Below are 17,605 nucleotides of genomic sequence, written 5' to 3'. Positions count from 1 at the left end.
TTGTGTTGTTAACAAACTGTTGTTTCTGTTGCCAGTCACACTAAATGCAGAACTAATTCCTGTTTGATGTCTCTGTTTTTTGTTGTGCACTCACAGAATATGAGAAGGAAGGAAAGTTTCTCATGCTACAGGAAGTCGATGAGACCTCAGAGATCCGAGGGCATGTTACCATGTTAAACACTCTAAAACATTATCAGGTGAGTGCATGAGAACCAAAAATGGTAAAATGGTACTATATTGTAAGCAATCAGACAACTGAATAAACCCCATATACCCACATTGAAGATGGGACCTGAGCCATATCTAGAGACCAGAATATCATAAAGAAGTTATTTTTCATTCTTCACTTAAGGGTAAAAAGAAGCCAACATACTGACGCCCCCCACTGTTGGGAGCGACATGTAGATATGTTCTGTTTGCTTTTCTCTCAATATCAAATTAAACACTCAACAAAAATGGCAGAAGTGTGAAAACAGCAGTTCAGAAAGCATCAGATCATAGGGATGTAGATGTTTGCAAGAGCTCTGCAATTTGGCACTCCAGTCAATTTATTTATGTAGTACTCTATACAGTAGATTGCTTTAAAGCTAGCAAAAAAACTCACGGTGAACTTTCAGTTTGAATTAGAACTTCTACTATAAATTAGCTATGCAGTGTTCATGTTCTGTGGACATCTGACCTCGACAGACTGAACTGAAGAAATTAAACTGAAGAGAGATCGGAGAGTGACTAGCGCTCTGTTGTGACTAGCAGTTTGTCCGATTAGGGCTACTGTAGAATCATGGCGGTGCAAAATGGCGATTTCACTGTAAGGGGACCCGTGGTGGATGTAGATAGAAATGGCCCTTTCTAAGGTAATAAAAACATAACGGTTCATTATGTAAGGTCTTTGCACACCACTGAAAACATAGTTATGTATATTAAATTTAATTTCTGTCAATAGATCCTCATAAATACTACACACTGCACCTTTAAGTAACCACACTAAACACCCAAGCAACCCCTAGCAATGCCCTCTCAACCACCCCCCAAAAAAAACAGCAGCTACACAGAAACACCCAAAAAACATTCTTCGGAAAATTTAAAAATATAGACATATAAAGAATTTCTCTATAGAACAATTTAAAAATGAAAGACCACAAAATATGTTTGTTTGAAACCGTTTTACACAGTATTTTTATGTTCTCAAGAGTGGCTGTTGGCTTTATTCTAGGTGTTTGAGATTGACCTTTCACTTGCAAAGCTTGTATCACAAGGCCAAATAAACCCAGATTAAGCTAAACTGTTGTGTAAACCCATAATACATACATAGTCTACAGCTGCACAGCGGTTTTTCTGCGATTTTCAGAGTTTATGTGCTTTAAAATATGTATTTTCATTCAGGTTGGGGATGGAGCATGCATTAAAGTAATCACAACAAGAGTGCAAGCCCCTCTGAGGTCTCAGACCAGTGTAAAGGGTGAGTCACATCCGTAATGGTGGTTTATGGTGCTTTTGGAGCTTGAAATCTTCTGGGTTCCACCCACTTTTGTTATATGGAAGAGAGCGGTGTCAATAGTCTATAAACATCTGTATTTGGTTTGGGTTTGGAATAACTCGAGGATGAGTAAATAATGAGAATATTACCGTTTCGGGGAGAACTGTCCCTTTAAAAGAGATCTGACCTAGAACTATGAGCTAAAACTGCTCAGACAACATTTATATCTGTGCGTCTTGCCACAAGGCATAAGGTTTAAATATGGCCTTGTGTACAGGAAGTGGTTGTCTCAGTTTTTATACCACGTCCTTCATCTGTCAGTGTTTCTTTTATTGACAGCATGTTATTTCTGATAGTGCTTTATAATAACTTTCATTAAGTCTACTACAGATCAGTAATTGCTGTACATATACATATACATGAATCAATGACAAATCAGTTTGAACATAAATGATCTGTTCATCATCATATGATGTAATAATGTTTTTTTAAACATAAATCAAGTTCCAACATTTTGATTTGTCTGTATGAACACTGATGTGTTGCATGTGTGTTGCAACTATATTGTTATTCTAAATTGTTTGAGTGCATTGTGCAGGTTTGGGTGTAGACATGTGGGCATTTCTAGTTCACACTCAAACCCACTATGACCACATTAGAGATTCAATACATGAAAAACTTCTAAGTAAAGCCAGTGATACATAAATGTTGGGACAATACCAGCTTGACTTTGCTTATTTATTTACTAATCGTCATGGTGTTTTGTTGCACAGATGATGAGAACTTCTCTATCAAGTACTTCCATATGGTGAGTAGCCAATCATACTTCTGTACTGTATAACGTCTGTTTTGTTGTGTCCTTCTCTATATACTGTACTGACACACCTAATAATATGTGAAGTAATGACTGTGTTGTGTTTCTATGCACGGGTTATTATTGAGGGTTGAGTTATATAGTTGGCATCACTTTGACACTGCAGTGAAACAAGCGTTGGCGTGTGATACTTTCGGTTTTGCCATTGTCTTCCTGTTCAAATGAGAGGAAGTGCTTTTAAGTAAATATGAACATATACGGATTTTAGTGCAGTTTGTATTGTACAGACACCAAGCATTTTGCCTCTTCCTATAATAAAAGACGTAATAGCTTAAACATTTATATTACAAACACTATTGGTACACATAAGAAAACGTTGTGGTATGCATAGACAATTTCAACAAATAAACCTAGTAACCTGGACATTTTGGTTGGTCTAGGTTGATCCAGATAGTGACACAGACCTGAGCAATCATCCAGAGAAAAAAGCTGTAAAATTCAAAGAGATGTACCTCACCAAGCTGCTCTCCACCAAGGTGAGAATCACTGACGCATGGAAGCATTTTATTGTATATTGTATAGATAGATGTATAGACATATGGGCGAACGAACAGACAGAGATATAGATACAGATAGACGTACAGTTGTGGTCTGAATGATTGGCATCCCTTTGAAATATGCATGGTTTATCCTTTTGATCTTTCACTCAAATAAATTCGCAAAAATCGAACCTTTCATTGAAGTAAAGTAAAGTGGGGGGAAACTCACATTATGAAATAAAAGTTTTTCACATTGGCCACACTTAATGATATTTACATGTTTTAGCACACCATGGTGACTAGGAACATGAAATTGTCTAGCCACAAATTCTTGTTTCACATTCCAAAACCAGAGTAAAACCAAAGAATATACTTCTGATTTGCAGCAAAAGATTGTTGAGCTTCACAAAATAGAAAGTGGCTGTAAGAAAATAGCTTAGGCATTGAAAATCCCCGTTTCCACCATCAGAGCAATAATAAAGAAGTTCCAATCAACTAAAAATGTTATGAATCTGCCTGGAAGAGGGTGTGTCTATATCGTCCGAAATGCATGGTTAGGAGGAAAGTTTGAGTGGTCAAAAACTCTCCACGGATCACAGATGGAGAATTGCAGAGATTAGTTGAGTCTTTGGATCAGAAAGCCTAAAAAGAAAATAAAACAACCCCTACATCACCTCCAGTCCTACCCGAAAGACTCAGGAGGCGAGAAAAACATTTGGATAAGATTTATATACAGTTTTTATACAATGAGTATTGATTATATGAAATGATCCGTCCATAGTCCGAATCCGGAGGGTAGCAGATGCTTGCAGTTCCTGCCTGAAGATGAAGGCAGGGGCGGAGCCTACCGATGTATGGACAGGGACCGACCTGGTGGTGGTGGTGGTGGGGAGGATGGGGGTGAATGCATCAGTATCTGCGAACGTAGTAATGGGTTGGAAGATAACTTATATACTACAGAAGACGAATAACGAATAACGATTGGCTAGATAGATAATTAGTGAATGACGTGACATTGGAGTCTTCCAGGTAGAACTACGCTAGTGTAACGGAGGCTAGACGAACAAAGACGACGAATTTGTTGATAAAAGGTAGCACTAATTGTTACTCATTTGAACCGCCTCACACAGACGGCTCGGGTCAAAGACCAAAAGGCAGCGCAGCGCAAGCTCACTAGAAGAGATCCGTTTACTCTGATCGGTCACACGAACACTAAACAGTGCTGTGAGAACCAGTGAGAAGCGCATGCATTCAACAAAAATATCAACACAAATGTCAACACAACATGAAACACAAATGTCTCGGTGATTTAAACTATTTTAAAGCCAGACAAAACAGCACTGACAAACAGCAGAAACACTGTGTGCAATGATACAGTCAGAAGGTTTTTCGATCTTATCCTTAATTTACCATGATTAACTGTAGTAACACTAACTGCACCGCATGGTAGCCTACTGTGGCAGAAATGTGGGATATTCATATCAATTTTGGAGTTGCAGTTTATGATACCTAACCTATGTATTTATGCAACATATGCACAATGAAGAAATGACTCTAATACATGTGACATGTGAAGCTCCGATATATGTATATATATATATATATATATATATATATATATATATATATATATATATATATATATATATATATATATATATATATATATATATATATATATATATATATATATATATATATATATATATTAGTTAACAACAATTTATTGCAATTAACTATATACCTATATTAAATAATCACCAAATAACCTCTTAGGAGTGGATTTATCCCTCTGGCCACAAAGGACAAATTTCCGAGCTATGGTATTAATTAAAGCATTCAATGATACTTATAAGAGCTTGTAGCTTAGATGTGACATTAAAGGGACTCGTGTTTTGTGAGCAACAACAATGACAATCAAAACGTGGATACAATGGTTTTAATGGAGTCATGTCAATTAGCTAGAACCCCCCCTCCTCAATCCTCAGTTCCAGTTCTGGACAGTGTTGGGCACGTTACTTTAAAAAAGTAATTAGTTATAGTTACTAGTTACTTCTTACAAATAGTAACTGAGTTAGTAACTGAGTTACATCATTATAAAAGTAACTAATTACCAGGGAAAGTAATAACTGCGTTACTTTTTTTTTTTTTTTTTTTCAAATGTTCAAATATGTCAAATAACTTGGATGCCCCCAATATTAGATATGTTAAATGAATGAATTGGACACTAAATAGAATAAATTATTATTATAAAACATTGTACATTAATGTACACTATTGTAATGTTGCTGTGGGACAATGTAAGAGACACCTATCAAATTCAATGCATTATTGTAAATATTATCAGTAGGCCTACTATAGTGTAAATATTGTGTAAATATTATCAGTATTATACTTTCCTTTGGTAGTGGAGCTCACGTTATCACCTGGGTTTTTAGCCACTAATTTTGTGGCATATGATGATGTGAGGCGCTTCAGAATCACTTGCCACCGGCGTGGAGAGACTCTTTCTTCCTGGGCATAAGTTGCATGTTACATAAATATTCTTACCTTTCACCTCAACGAGGGAAAAGTAGCGCTTATACTTCCAGTTTGCGAAAGCTACCTTTGAAGTCGTTGGACCATCGCTGAATGTGCATATGTGTGTGCGTCATTGGTGTGTGTGTGTGTGTGTGTGTGTGTGAACCATAGACCGTGAAAAAAATAGGTGTGAACTCAACCTATCAACTTCAACCTTGTCTCCCACCCACCAATCATCATCAGTTATGTGCACCACCGCACCCACCCCCAACACGCATGGCTGGTGCGCGCGCACACACACACACGTTGCAGGTCCGACTGACAGAGAGCCTGTTCGGATGAAAAGCGCTTCAGTGAGCTCAATTATAGTAACGCGACTAACGCCGCTTTTTTTTCCCTCAGTAACGCTAACGGCGTTGTAACGGGAGGAACAGTCATTCGTTTGATTACTCGTTACTGAAAAAAATAATTCCGTTAGTAACGCCGTTTATCTGTAACGCCGTTATTCCCATCACTGGTTCTGGATCTAGAGTGAAGTTGTAATTCTTGAAGAAGGATGGGGTTTCCAGCTCTGACCAGTACTCTTGACTTGGGAGGTGGTGCAATGCCAGATCATTGAGGTGGAGGATGGCACCCTTTGGTACTTGAATCCACATACGCTGGTTGTTTGTGTCCCCTGGAGTGATGGTCGCTCCACGGCAGATAAGGCAGGCAGTAGCCAAGTTCAGGTCTCTGACCTTGTGCAACAGGTGTCGAGGCAGCAGGTGCCCTGACAGTGCGTCACCTGTCATCCTGAAGTCTATTTGTGTGGCGCGGGTTTCTGCTTGTGGTCTCCTGAAGTGGTTAGGGGTCTGTGTGGCCTGAAGAGGGTTTCAGACTGACCTAGTGCGGGTGACAGGAGGGCAGCAGGTAGTTGTTAGCCACTCAGCCACGATAAGTCTGAAGGATTGGAGTTCTGCTCTGCTTTTGTGGCAGTGCTGTTGTGAGCTTGCCTGAGCTGTGTGGGGCAAGGAGTTGGAAGGTGTCAGCAGCTCCTAAAACCCTGAGATAGTCGTGTCCAGCTGTCCTTGTGCAGCCTCCACTCGACACCTGTGTGAAGGGTTTGGCGGAGGACGTTGTTGTCGACGGCTGTGGGACATTCTGTGGTGTGCGCAGGTTGGGCGTACTGTCTTCCATGGCTTTGTTCAGTGGCTTGTGTGGTACCTGGCGTTTGCCGTAGTGACAGTTCTGCACAGGTCCTGTGCTTTCTCTGTCCAGCTGCTCTCATGTTTAAACAGCTGTCTGAGCCATTTCAAGTCTTTGTTTCTGGTTTAAGCCTCAATCTCTACCTGGTTGGTGAGGCTTTGAGCATGTGTCTGCTCCTTCTGGTCTTTGTGATCTGCTGTGTGAGGTTGTTTTAGCCTCTGTTCATCAGTTCAGTGGTTTAACCCACTAGGCCACCATCTCCGCTTGAGTTTCGATGACTTGGATGTGAGGCGTGGCCTCGGCAGGATATTGGGTGTCGCTTCTCATGGGCTGTAAACCGCAGGTTCCTTCGGTGTTGCACCAGAGGAATGGCTTGCTACGGCAGAGGTAGTGAATGTCTTTAGTCAAAGTACACCTGCACAGGCTTGGGGCCAGGTACAGCTGTGTGTCGCTGTCATGGGTGGCCACCACATCTGGGGTGTGTACCTTGATCTGGGCATTACCTCGCCAATGCCCAACATCGACGGTGACCATGAGTCTGTAGGTGTTGTTTTCAGGTGTAGTTTGTCAATGTGCTGGTGAGCGGTGTAGGTTCTGACAAAGCTAGAGTCTCTTGTTTGATACAGCAGGTGCAGCGGCAGGGTCATCTGCCACCCAGTCACAAGTTCAAAGTTAGACACATGAGTTGATTCATGCGGGGTGGCTCTGATGGCCATGAGCACCAACAGAAGTTTCACATCCCAGTCTTTCTGGTTGGCAGGCACAAACTTTCTCAGCATGCGATTGGTTCATTCAACTTGGTGTCGTTGGGTGCTGGAAGACATTCTACTCACTTGTAGAACTGGCATTCAACTGTGAGGAAGTACTTGTTGTCCCTCGTCGATCTGGGTAGGGATCCTGCCCAGTCTGTTTGGAGATTTGACCACGGGACTGTGACTCCTCTGCGTTGCAGTGGCTCTGGGGTTTGGGTTTGCCGGTTAGAATTGTCAGCAAACCAGACACTCTCTGACATACTCTGACACGACTTGCTCCATGCCAGGCCAATATGCCACTTGTTTCTGTGTCTTGTGGCTCTGGTACTGTGGTATCCAGTGGTTTAACCCACTAGGCCACCATCTCCGCTTGAGTTTCGATGACTTGGATGTGAGGCGTGGCCTCGGCAGGGTATTGGGTGTCGCTTCTCATGGGCTGTAAACCGCAGGTTCCTTTGGTGTTGCACCAGAGGAATGGCTTGCTACGGCAGAGGTAGTGAATGTCCTTAGTCAAAGTACACCCGCACAGGCTTGGGGCCAGGTACAGCTGTGTGTCGCTGTCGTGGTAGGCCACCACATCTGCACTGTGAGGTCATCAGAGGCATACCACAGAATGTTGACTTTCGCACGAAGCATGTATTTGATGCCTGTGGTAGCAGTGAAGTCAGACGTTGGGACAGGGTGGTTGGAGGGGTCTGAGAGGTGGTTACTGATTGCTTGCATGGCAGTGTCAGAGGCTTGCATGTCAGCTTTGTCATTGATGGAAATTGTGGAGCCAGCGTAAGCGGCTGTGATGTTGGAATCGTCGCAGGAATAGTTTGTTTGCTGCAGGTTATCGCAGCCCCATCAAGGGTGGTTGGAAGAAGCCCAGCGTGTGGTTTAGTGTGTGACCACATCGCATGTTGCGACCCCTTTGGTGTAAGCTGGTACTGCAGTATCCTGTTCGTTGATTAAAGTACAGACTCCTGGAATGGTCCGGCTTGGTTTTCAGGCTTGGCAGGAACCATAGGGGGCTGTGATGTCAGTGGGGCTCACACTACCTCCTTGATAAAGTCCACATGAGCCTTGAGGTGAATCAAGTGGTCTGCTTCTATGTAGACATTATGCAGTGGATCTGGAAGGACCAGGAAGTAGTGTGTGAGGCACCGATCGTTCCATTTCAAGTTCAAAGCGCAGGTGCCCTTGACAGTTAGCATGATTGTTAGGCCGGAGTCCAACGGGTAGCGGGTGCGCTTGCTTGCAGATGGAAGGTTGGATGTTACTTCCATGAGGGCTTTGAACAGTGCTAGACTGATGGCTGAGTTGTCTGCCCATAGTGCGAGTATGATGTCTGTAGTTGTTACATCATTCAGCTGGAGGTCGGTCATGACCTTGGGGCAGTAAAAGTCAGAGTCTATGGTGAGTTGAAAAGTGCAGAGTAGCGAACTTGAACTTTGCTCTGGTGCTGAGCAGTGTTGGGCAAGCTACTCTGAAACTGTAGCTTTGCAAGCTGAAAGCTACTTGTAAGTTAAAGTAGTTGTTACATTCAAGCTACCTTTTTGAAAAAGTAGTTAGCTACACTACAAGTTACTATCAAAAAGTAGCTAGCTACATATTTTATTATTATTTTTTTACAATGACATTGTAACAAATAAATTGTTAATGAAGAATGTTATACTATTTAGGGTTTTAAGCAACATAATGCAATGTAATTATGATTTCAAATAGTATGGGGTGAATTCAGGTGTAGGTTTATTGAGACACTTTTCCCCCAGTCATTTCAATGGCAAAAACTGTCAGAATAATTTAATTTTGTAAACTATCCTGACTAACAAAGTACAAAATGGCTACACATTAGTGCAAGAACAAAATGTATGTAACTTAAATTAAATACTCAGGAGTCAGGAGTAATCTAAAGATGCAGGTTAAACTCACGGAGCGTACATCATTTTGAACAGAAACGAGTATCATGAGCTGCTCACGTGAACGTGCGCGCGCTTTGCTTGACTGTTTCTATTCGTTTCGAATTGTTTCATTTAAAAGTGGACATTTCAAGCTTTCTATACACATATTTCTCATGTCTGTGAGGCAAGTAGGCTAGCCTGCAAGATTTCCTGTGACATCTGTGACCTGACAGTCTGGCTCAGGTGATCTGGGTGGCTGGAGAGGCAGAGGTTCTCGCACTTGAGCCCAAATCTTTAGCTGTTTGAAGTCTAGTAGTGGCTCAAAACGATCTAGCAGATCTTTGCAGACAAGGTATGCGTCCTAAGCTAAGAAGGTTCGCTCTGATGGAGCGCACCGCCGGCCATGTCGTGGAGCGCGTCAATCTTCAAAGGAAACAACCAGCTTGGCTGGGCCGCGGATATCTCCCTTTCTCTCTCTCTTCCCCGGTCGTACCCGCGCTTTGAAACCGCGACAGCGACAACTGTGTATTTGTCCATGACGAAACGCTGACCACACCAGAAGCTCTTGATTCGATTCTTTGTCTGTGGTTTTTGAGATCGTAAGATAGGCCGCATTTAACCCCCACCTCTCCATTTCTACAGCTGCCGAGGCGCCGCACGAGATGGACGCTTGGGGTGACATCAGCGAGCCGAGCACACAGAGAGTGAGCAGACGGATATCTCCTTTCTCTCTCTCTTCCCCGGTCGCACCCGCGCTTTGAAACCGCGACAACTGTCTATTCGTACATGGCGAAACACTGACCACACCAGAAGCTCTTGATTCGATTCTTTGTCCGTTGTTTTTAAGATCGTAAGATAGGCCGCGTCTAACCCCCGTCTCTCCATTACTACGGCTGCTGAGGCGCCGCACAAGATGGACGCTTGGGGTGACGTCAGCGTGCCGAGCACACGGAGAGTGAGCAGATGGATATCTCCTTTCTCTCTCTCTTCCCCGGTCGTACCCGCGCTTTGAAACCGCGACAGCGGTCTATTCGTCCATGACGAAACTCTGACCACACCAGAAGCTCTTGATTCGATTCTTTGTCTGTGGTTTTTGAGATCGTAAGATAGGCCGCATTTAACCCCCACCTCTCCATTTCTACAGCTGCCGAGGCGCCGCACGAGATGGACGCTTGGGGTGACATCAGCGAGCCGAGCACACAGAGAGTGAGCAGACGGATATCTCCTTTCTCTCTCTCTTCCCCGGTCGCACCCGCGCTTTGAAACCGCGACAACTGTCTATTCGTACATGGCGAAACACTGACCACACCAGAAGCTCTTGATTCGATTCTTTGTCCGTTGTTTTTAAGATCGTAAGATAGGCCGCGTCTAACCCCCGTCTCTCCATTACTACGGCTGCTGAGGCGCCGCACAAGATGGACGCTTGGGGTGACGTCAGCGTGCCGAGCACACGGAGAGTGAGCAGATGGATATCTCCTTTCTCTCTCTCTTCCCCGGTCGTACCCGCGCTTTGAAACCGCGACAGCGGTCTATTCGTCCATGACGAAACTCTGACCACACCAGAAGCTCTTGATTCGATTCTTTGTCTGTGGTTTTTGAGATCGTAAGATAGGCCGCATTTAACCCCCACCTCTCCATTTCTACAGCTGCCGAGGCGCCGCACGAGATGGACGCTTGGGGTGACATCAGCGAGCCGAGCACACAGAGAGTGAGCAGACGGATATCTCCTTTCTCTCTCTCTTCCCCGGTCGCACCCGCGCTTTGAAACCGCGACAACTGTCTATTCGTACATGGCGAAACACTGACCACACCAGAAGCTCTTGATTCGATTCTTTGTCCGTTGTTTTTAAGATCGTAAGATAGGCCGCGTCTAACCCCCGTCTCTCCATTACTACGGCTGCTGAGGCGCCGCACAAGATGGACGCTTGGGGTGACGTCAGCGTGCCGAGCACACGGAGAGTGAGCAGATGGATATCTCCTTTCTCTCTCTCTTCCCCGGTCGTACCCGCGCTTTGAAACCGCGACAGCGGTCTATTCGTCCATGACGAAACTCTGACCACACCAGAAGCTCTTGATTCGATTCTTTGTCTGTGGTTTTTGAGATCGTAAGATAGGCCGCATTTAACCCCCACCTCTCCGTTACTACGGCTGCCGAGGCGGCGCACGAGATGGACGCTTGGGGTGACATCAGCGAGCCGAGCACACGGAGAGTGAGCAGATGGATATCTCCTTTCTCTCTCTCTTCCCCGGTTGCACCCGCGCTTTGAAACCGCGACAACTGTCTATTCGTCCATGGCGAAACACTGACCACAACAGAAGCTCATGATTCGATTCTTTGTCCGTGATTCTTAAGATCGTAAGATAGGCCGCATTTAACCCCTGCCTCTCAATTACTACGGCTGCCGAGGCGCCGCACGAGATGGACGCTTGGGGTGACATCAGCGAGCCGAGCACACGGAGAGTGAGTAGACGGGTATATCCTTTCTCTCTCTCTTCCCCCGGTTGCACCCGCACTTTGAAACCGCGACAGTGACAACTGTCTATTCGTCCATGACGAAACGCTGACCACACCAGAAGCTTGTGATTCGATTCTTTGTCAGTGGTTTTTGATCTCGTAAGATAGGCCGCGTCTAACCCCCGCCTCTTCATTACTACGGCTACCGAGGCACCGCACGAGATGGACGCTTGGGGTGACGTCAGCGTGCCGAGCACACGGAGAATGAGCAGACAGATATCTCCCTTTCTCTCTCTCTTCAAATCAAATCAAATCAAATCACTTTATTGTCACACAGCCATGTACACAAGTGCAACAGCAGGTGAAATTCTTGGTGCAGTTCCGAGCAACATAGTAGTCACGACATGACATGTACAACATTTAGAGCAGCATCAGATTACACTGATGCGCCCACAATTACTCACAGCACAGTAAACTCTACAATAAACAATAAATAAAAAATCTTCCCCGGTCGCACCCGCGCATTTTAAACCACGACAGCGACTACTGTTTATTCGTCCATGACGAAACACGGACTACCTAGAAGCTCGTATCCGATTCTTTTGGTCGTGGCCCCTTTTTGATATGATTAAGAGACCGCTCGTCTAACCCCCCGCCTCTCCGCTTATTCAGTTTCCACTTGGGGTGACGTCGGCGAGCACTTGGAGAGTGAGCAGATGGATTTCCCCCTTTCTCTCTCTCTCTCTCTCTCTCTCTCTCTCTCTCCTCCGGTCGCGTCCGCGCGTTCGAAACCGCGACAGCAACGACCCTGTTTATTCGTCCATGACGATATGCACTCGCGCTGAGATAAGCTTGAGCTGGAATGGGACTGCGAGGCCGCGCAAAACCGTCCCAGCCGAAGCTGGACGATTGATTTATTCACACAGAAGTGCCCCACCCAGTCCCGTGGGCTTCATTCTTCTTTCAAGACCTCCACCACAAGGTTTCGAGGTCTTGCAAGCAGCCATTTCTGGTGTGTGTTACATAAGTGGCATGGATTTCACCACTGTTTTCAAATATGATCTGGCATTAGCCTCCTTGTTTGAGTGTTCGACTCCCATGCATAAAGACCCGGGTTTGCGCCCCGCTTGGAGCGTGATGTGCAACCCGGAGAGATTACAACAAGAGTTGTTCAATATCAATTTTTCCTTGTTATGCTATGATGCCAGCTGTTGAAGGGACTCTCACGGCCCATCTCGTGCCTACTTTGGCTTCATTGTGGAGCCACGACCCCTGCTGCCTTCCAAATCGTATAGGATCATTAAAATGTATACTCCTGAGGCTGTAAGAAGCTCAGAAGAGCTACTAACTTGGCGCTGAGAGCTACCAAGCACATCACCCGCACATTAGGCAGGCCATGGCGAGAATGGTGTCAGTAGATCGCCACCTTTGGCTTATCTCACTGACATCACAGAGAAATATGAGTCTTCTTTGTTAGAGAGCCCCATTTTTATACAGAAAGTCTATCTGGAGGGTCTGTGACTACTGTGGTAAGAGGTTGAACAGAGAGGTTGAACAGATAACCACCTCCAGCTCATTCACACTCTTCCTCTCAGTGCTCCTGTGAGATACAGCAAGGCGAGCTATCACTTATGGAACTCCCTCGCAGAGACTGGGCCCTGGGACTCGCCCACCAGTTCGACCGTGACAATGCAGGCGATTGATCTGAGCTTGACGGCCAAGGCCTCTCGTTCTCAGGGCTCCAAGCATAATGCCAGAGAGTTGGACAAACCGCGCAAGCACATTCGCCTCTCACTACGTATGTTGTGTCTATTAAAATATATTATATGTGGCCCGCCACGGATAATTTACAAATCGTGCAGTTTCACAAAGTCAAACGCAAGGTGGCAGTACTAGATTTTAGGCCAGGGAAACAGCGCCCAAAGCGGAACGAAACAACGCTACTTGTGCTCTGCGCAACTCGCAAGCTCTGACTCTGAACAAATGTGTTTATCTGCTGAGTGTCTCGATCACGCGCCCACTAAACAGCCCGTGTGAGAAATGTTCGAGTTCGGCGCAGAGCTCTCCTCTCTGGTACGAGCTGCGAATCTCTCTGTGATTTGATTTAATTTAAAGCCAGTTAAACAGCGCTGACTTAATCAACAACACTAGTAATAGAGTAATAAAGGCCAAATTGCAGACTATTTTTGTCATAAACTTGCAGTTTTGTGCATTTGTATTTATATGTTTATAGACTAAATACCTTAAAGCCATTCTAGATATAGAAATATATATATTTTTTTTACTTTACTGTTGGTGTATGTACACTGTATGGAGGTCTATGAGAACAGTCTGGGCGATTCTTGGCCATCCAGAGGCAGAACAGTCTAGAATAGTGACAGTTATCATAACTCCCTCCCTTTCACACTTTGGTGGAGCGTTGCCCTATTGACCTAATTATGAAGAAACCGCCTCTGATCACCACATGTTGTTTTGCGAGGGTTTCAAGAAAAATCCTCTTCGCTCATCCAAAAACAAACTCCAGCATATTCAGTTGATTAATTAATATCCAGTCAAAAGGGACCGGATTCTATGGTCAGATGAAACTAATGGGTCTGGTGCAAACAAGGATAAAAAAGTATCCAATGCCCAAGGTTAAATATACCCCTGGATCTTTAATGTTGTAGGCCTATTTTTTAGCTGTAGGCCCTGAACATCTTGTTCAGATACATGGAATCATAGATTCTAGCAAATACCGACAGCTACAAAATACAACCCCAAATCAGAAAAAGTTGGGACAGTATGGAAAACGCAAATAAAAAAAAAAGAAGTGATTTCTAAATTTACTTTGACTTGTATTTCATTGCAGACAATATGAACACAAAATATTTCATGTTTTGTCTGGTCAACTTCATGTCATTTGTAAATATGCATCCTTTCCTGTCATTCAGACCTGCAACACATTTCAAAAAAAGTTGGGACAGTAAAGCATAACCACTTTGTAATGTTGCCATTCCTTTTCACAACACTTTAGGGACTGAAGACACCAAGTGATGAAGTGTTTCAGGTGTAATTTTGTCCCATTCTTCCTGCAAACAAGTCTTAAGGTGGGCAACAGTATGGGGTCTTCGTTGTCGCATTTTGCGCTTCAAAATGTGCCACACATTCTCTATTGGAGACAGGTCGGGACTGCAGGCAGGCCAGTCAAGTACCCGTACCCTCTTCCTCCGCAGCCAGGACTTTGTAATGTGTGCAGAATGTGGTTTTGCATTGTCTTGTTGAAATATGCATGGATGTCCCTGGAAAAGATGTCTTCTTGAAGGCAGCATATTATGCTCCAAAATCTCTATGTACTTTTCAGCATTAATGGTGCCTTCACAGAAGTGCAAGTTACCTTTGCCAAGGGCACTGACACAACCCCATACCATGACAGACCCTGGCTTTTGGACTTGTTGCTGGTAACAGTCTGGATGATCCTTTTCTTCTTTGGTCCGGAGCACACAGCGTCCATTCCTCCCAAAAAATACCTGAAATACTGATTCATCAGACCACAGTACACGTTTCCACTGTGTGATGGTCCATCCCAGATGCCTCCGAGCCCAAAGAAGTCGACGGCGCTTCTGGACACTGTTAACATAGGGCTTCCTTTTGGCACAGTACAGTTTTAACTGGCATTTGTGGATGTAACTACGTATTGTGGTACTTGACAAAGGTTTACCAAAGTAGTCCTGAGCCCATGTGGTGATATCGCTTATAGATGAATGACGATTCTTGATGCAGTGCCGCCTGAGGGATCGGAGATCACGGTTGTTCAGCTTAGGCTTGCGCCCTTGTCCTTTACGCACTGAAATTCCTCCAGATTCCTTGAATCTTTTAATTATGTTATGCACTGTTGAATGTGAAATATCCAAATCTCTTCCTATCTTTCTTTGAGGAACATTGTTTTTAAACATTTCAATAATTTTCTCACGTATTTGTCGGCAAACTGGCGATCCTCTGCCCATCTTTGCTCCTAAAGGATTAGACCTTTCTTGGATGCTGCTTTTGTACCAAATCATAATTACAATCACCTGTTGACATCACCTGTTTCAAATCACATCATTATTTAACCATTTTACCTCATTACTAGCCCTAAATGGCTCCTGTCACAACTTTTTTTGAAATGTGTTGCAGGTCTGAATGACAGGAAAGGATGCATATTTACAAATGACATGAAGTTGACCAGACAAAACATGAAATATTTTGTGTTCATATTGTCTGCAATGAAATACAAGTCAAAGTAAATTTAGAAATCACTTCTTTTGTTTTTTATTTGCGTTTTCCATACTGTCCCAACTTTTTCTGATTTGGGGTTGTAAAACCTGGCGGCTTCTGCTAGAAATCTTATAATTGGCCGTGGTTTGGATTTTCCATCAGGACAATGATCCAAAACACACATCAAAATCAACACAAAAATGTGTCACTGAGCACAAAATGAAGATTCTGCTATGGCCATCCCAGTCCCCATGAACCCATTGAAAATGAGTGGGGTGAACTGAAGAGGAGAAGCACCAACATGGAGCTGGTAATCTGGAGGATCTGGAGAGATTCTGTATGGAGGAATGGTCTCTGATCTCTTGTCAGGTGTTCTCCAAACGGAGATTGCAAAAAGTATTTAATAAAAGGGTGCCAATTATTATGACCAATGTGTTTTGGAGAAAAGCATTTATTTCATAATGTGATTTCGCCTCGACCTTCAATGAAAGGTTTGATTTTTGCAAAGTTTATGAATGAAAGATCAAAAGAATAAACAACGCAGATTTTTTTTTATCTTTGATCATATTTACCAGGGTTGCCAATAATTCTGACCACAACTGTACATGTCTGACAGTCTGGCAATACCAGAAATACCAGACAAATTTTTGGTCGAAAACAGCTTATAAATCATATTAAATTATGTTTTTTGAAAATGTAAAAATGCAAAAAGTTTTCTATGATGGGTAGATTTGGGGGTAGTGTTATTATAGAATATACAGTTTGTACAGTATAAAAAAATATATGTCTATAGAATCTATAGTGTGTTTGTGTTAAATATGAATGAAACATGTTCTCGATGTGTCCAACAGGTGGCAGTCCATTCTTTTGTCGAGACCCTTTTCAAGAGTATCTGGGGATTGCCCAACAACAGGGCCCCATTTGCTGTCAAGTACTTTTTCGACTTCCTGGATGCACAAGCAGAGAGAAAAAAAATCTCAGATCCAGATGTTCTCCACATCTGGAAAACAAACAGGTGCTGGAGAACACACCTCCATTGAAGTACTCTTTGCGCTGCATTAATCGCTGACTATCAAATGCCTCAAATGATTTAATATCTTTTATATGTTATATGCTATCAGCCTTCCGCTTCGTTTCTGGGTGAATATCCTGAAGAACCCGGACTTTGTGTTCAGTGACATGGAAAAGACGCCTCACCTGGATGGCTGTCTGTCCGTCATCGCTCAGGCTTTCATGGACTCCTTCTCACTAGCCGAGCAACACTTAGACAAGGTAACCACTGACACCTCACATGGAAAACTGTGAATATCACAGAGATTGATGACTCTCATATTCTCCTGCAGTATTCTCCAACCAATAAGCTACTCTATGCCAAAGATATCCCTCAGTACAAACAGGAAGTGAAATCGTACTACAAGTTAGTGAAGGACCAGCCTACTATCAGCAGCCAAGAGTTTAAAATGTTTCTTCAAGATGAGTCAAAGGTACAATTTGTCAAATACTACCTAGAGATTTAATGAAGCATCTTGATGAAAATATGGTTAAATATGTTCATTTCCCTTCTTCATCAGAAACATCAAAACGAGTTCAATGAATCTGCAGCTCTGCGTGAACTTTACAAATACATGGTCCGCTACTTCAGTGAGGTACGAATCTTTTGTTATCATCGCTCATGTACTCTTTCGTGCATTCGTGGCAGTTTCACAGGACAGTTTCACAGGATTTTCAGGCATTTTGAAGCCACAGA

At 43.6% G+C, this 17,605-nt stretch overlaps 1 protein-coding gene across 1 annotated transcript in view; it reads left to right on the top strand.

The window, feature by feature from the left end:
* plxnc1 (plexin C1) overlaps window positions 1-17,605 on the top strand; it is a 32,061-nt gene that overhangs the window by 12,155 nt on the left and 2,301 nt on the right. The window contains exons 23-30 of the mRNA XM_079817841.1: window positions 97-197; window positions 1,384-1,459; window positions 2,251-2,285; window positions 2,732-2,827; window positions 16,710-16,873; window positions 16,980-17,130; window positions 17,202-17,342; window positions 17,430-17,504. Of these exons, the coding sequence (XP_079673967.1) occupies window positions 97-197; window positions 1,384-1,459; window positions 2,251-2,285; window positions 2,732-2,827; window positions 16,710-16,873; window positions 16,980-17,130; window positions 17,202-17,342; window positions 17,430-17,504 (839 nt within the window). The remainder of the gene's footprint in view (window positions 1-96; window positions 198-1,383; window positions 1,460-2,250; window positions 2,286-2,731; window positions 2,828-16,709; window positions 16,874-16,979; window positions 17,131-17,201; window positions 17,343-17,429; window positions 17,505-17,605) is intronic.

This window comes from Gobio gobio, assembly GCF_949357685.1.
Source record: "Gobio gobio genome assembly, chromosome: 5".
Classification (NCBI taxonomy): domain Eukaryota; kingdom Metazoa; phylum Chordata; class Actinopteri; order Cypriniformes; family Gobionidae; genus Gobio; species Gobio gobio.
The sequence above is the reverse complement of the archived record's forward strand: the minus strand, read 5'-3'. Positions and strand labels throughout refer to the sequence as shown.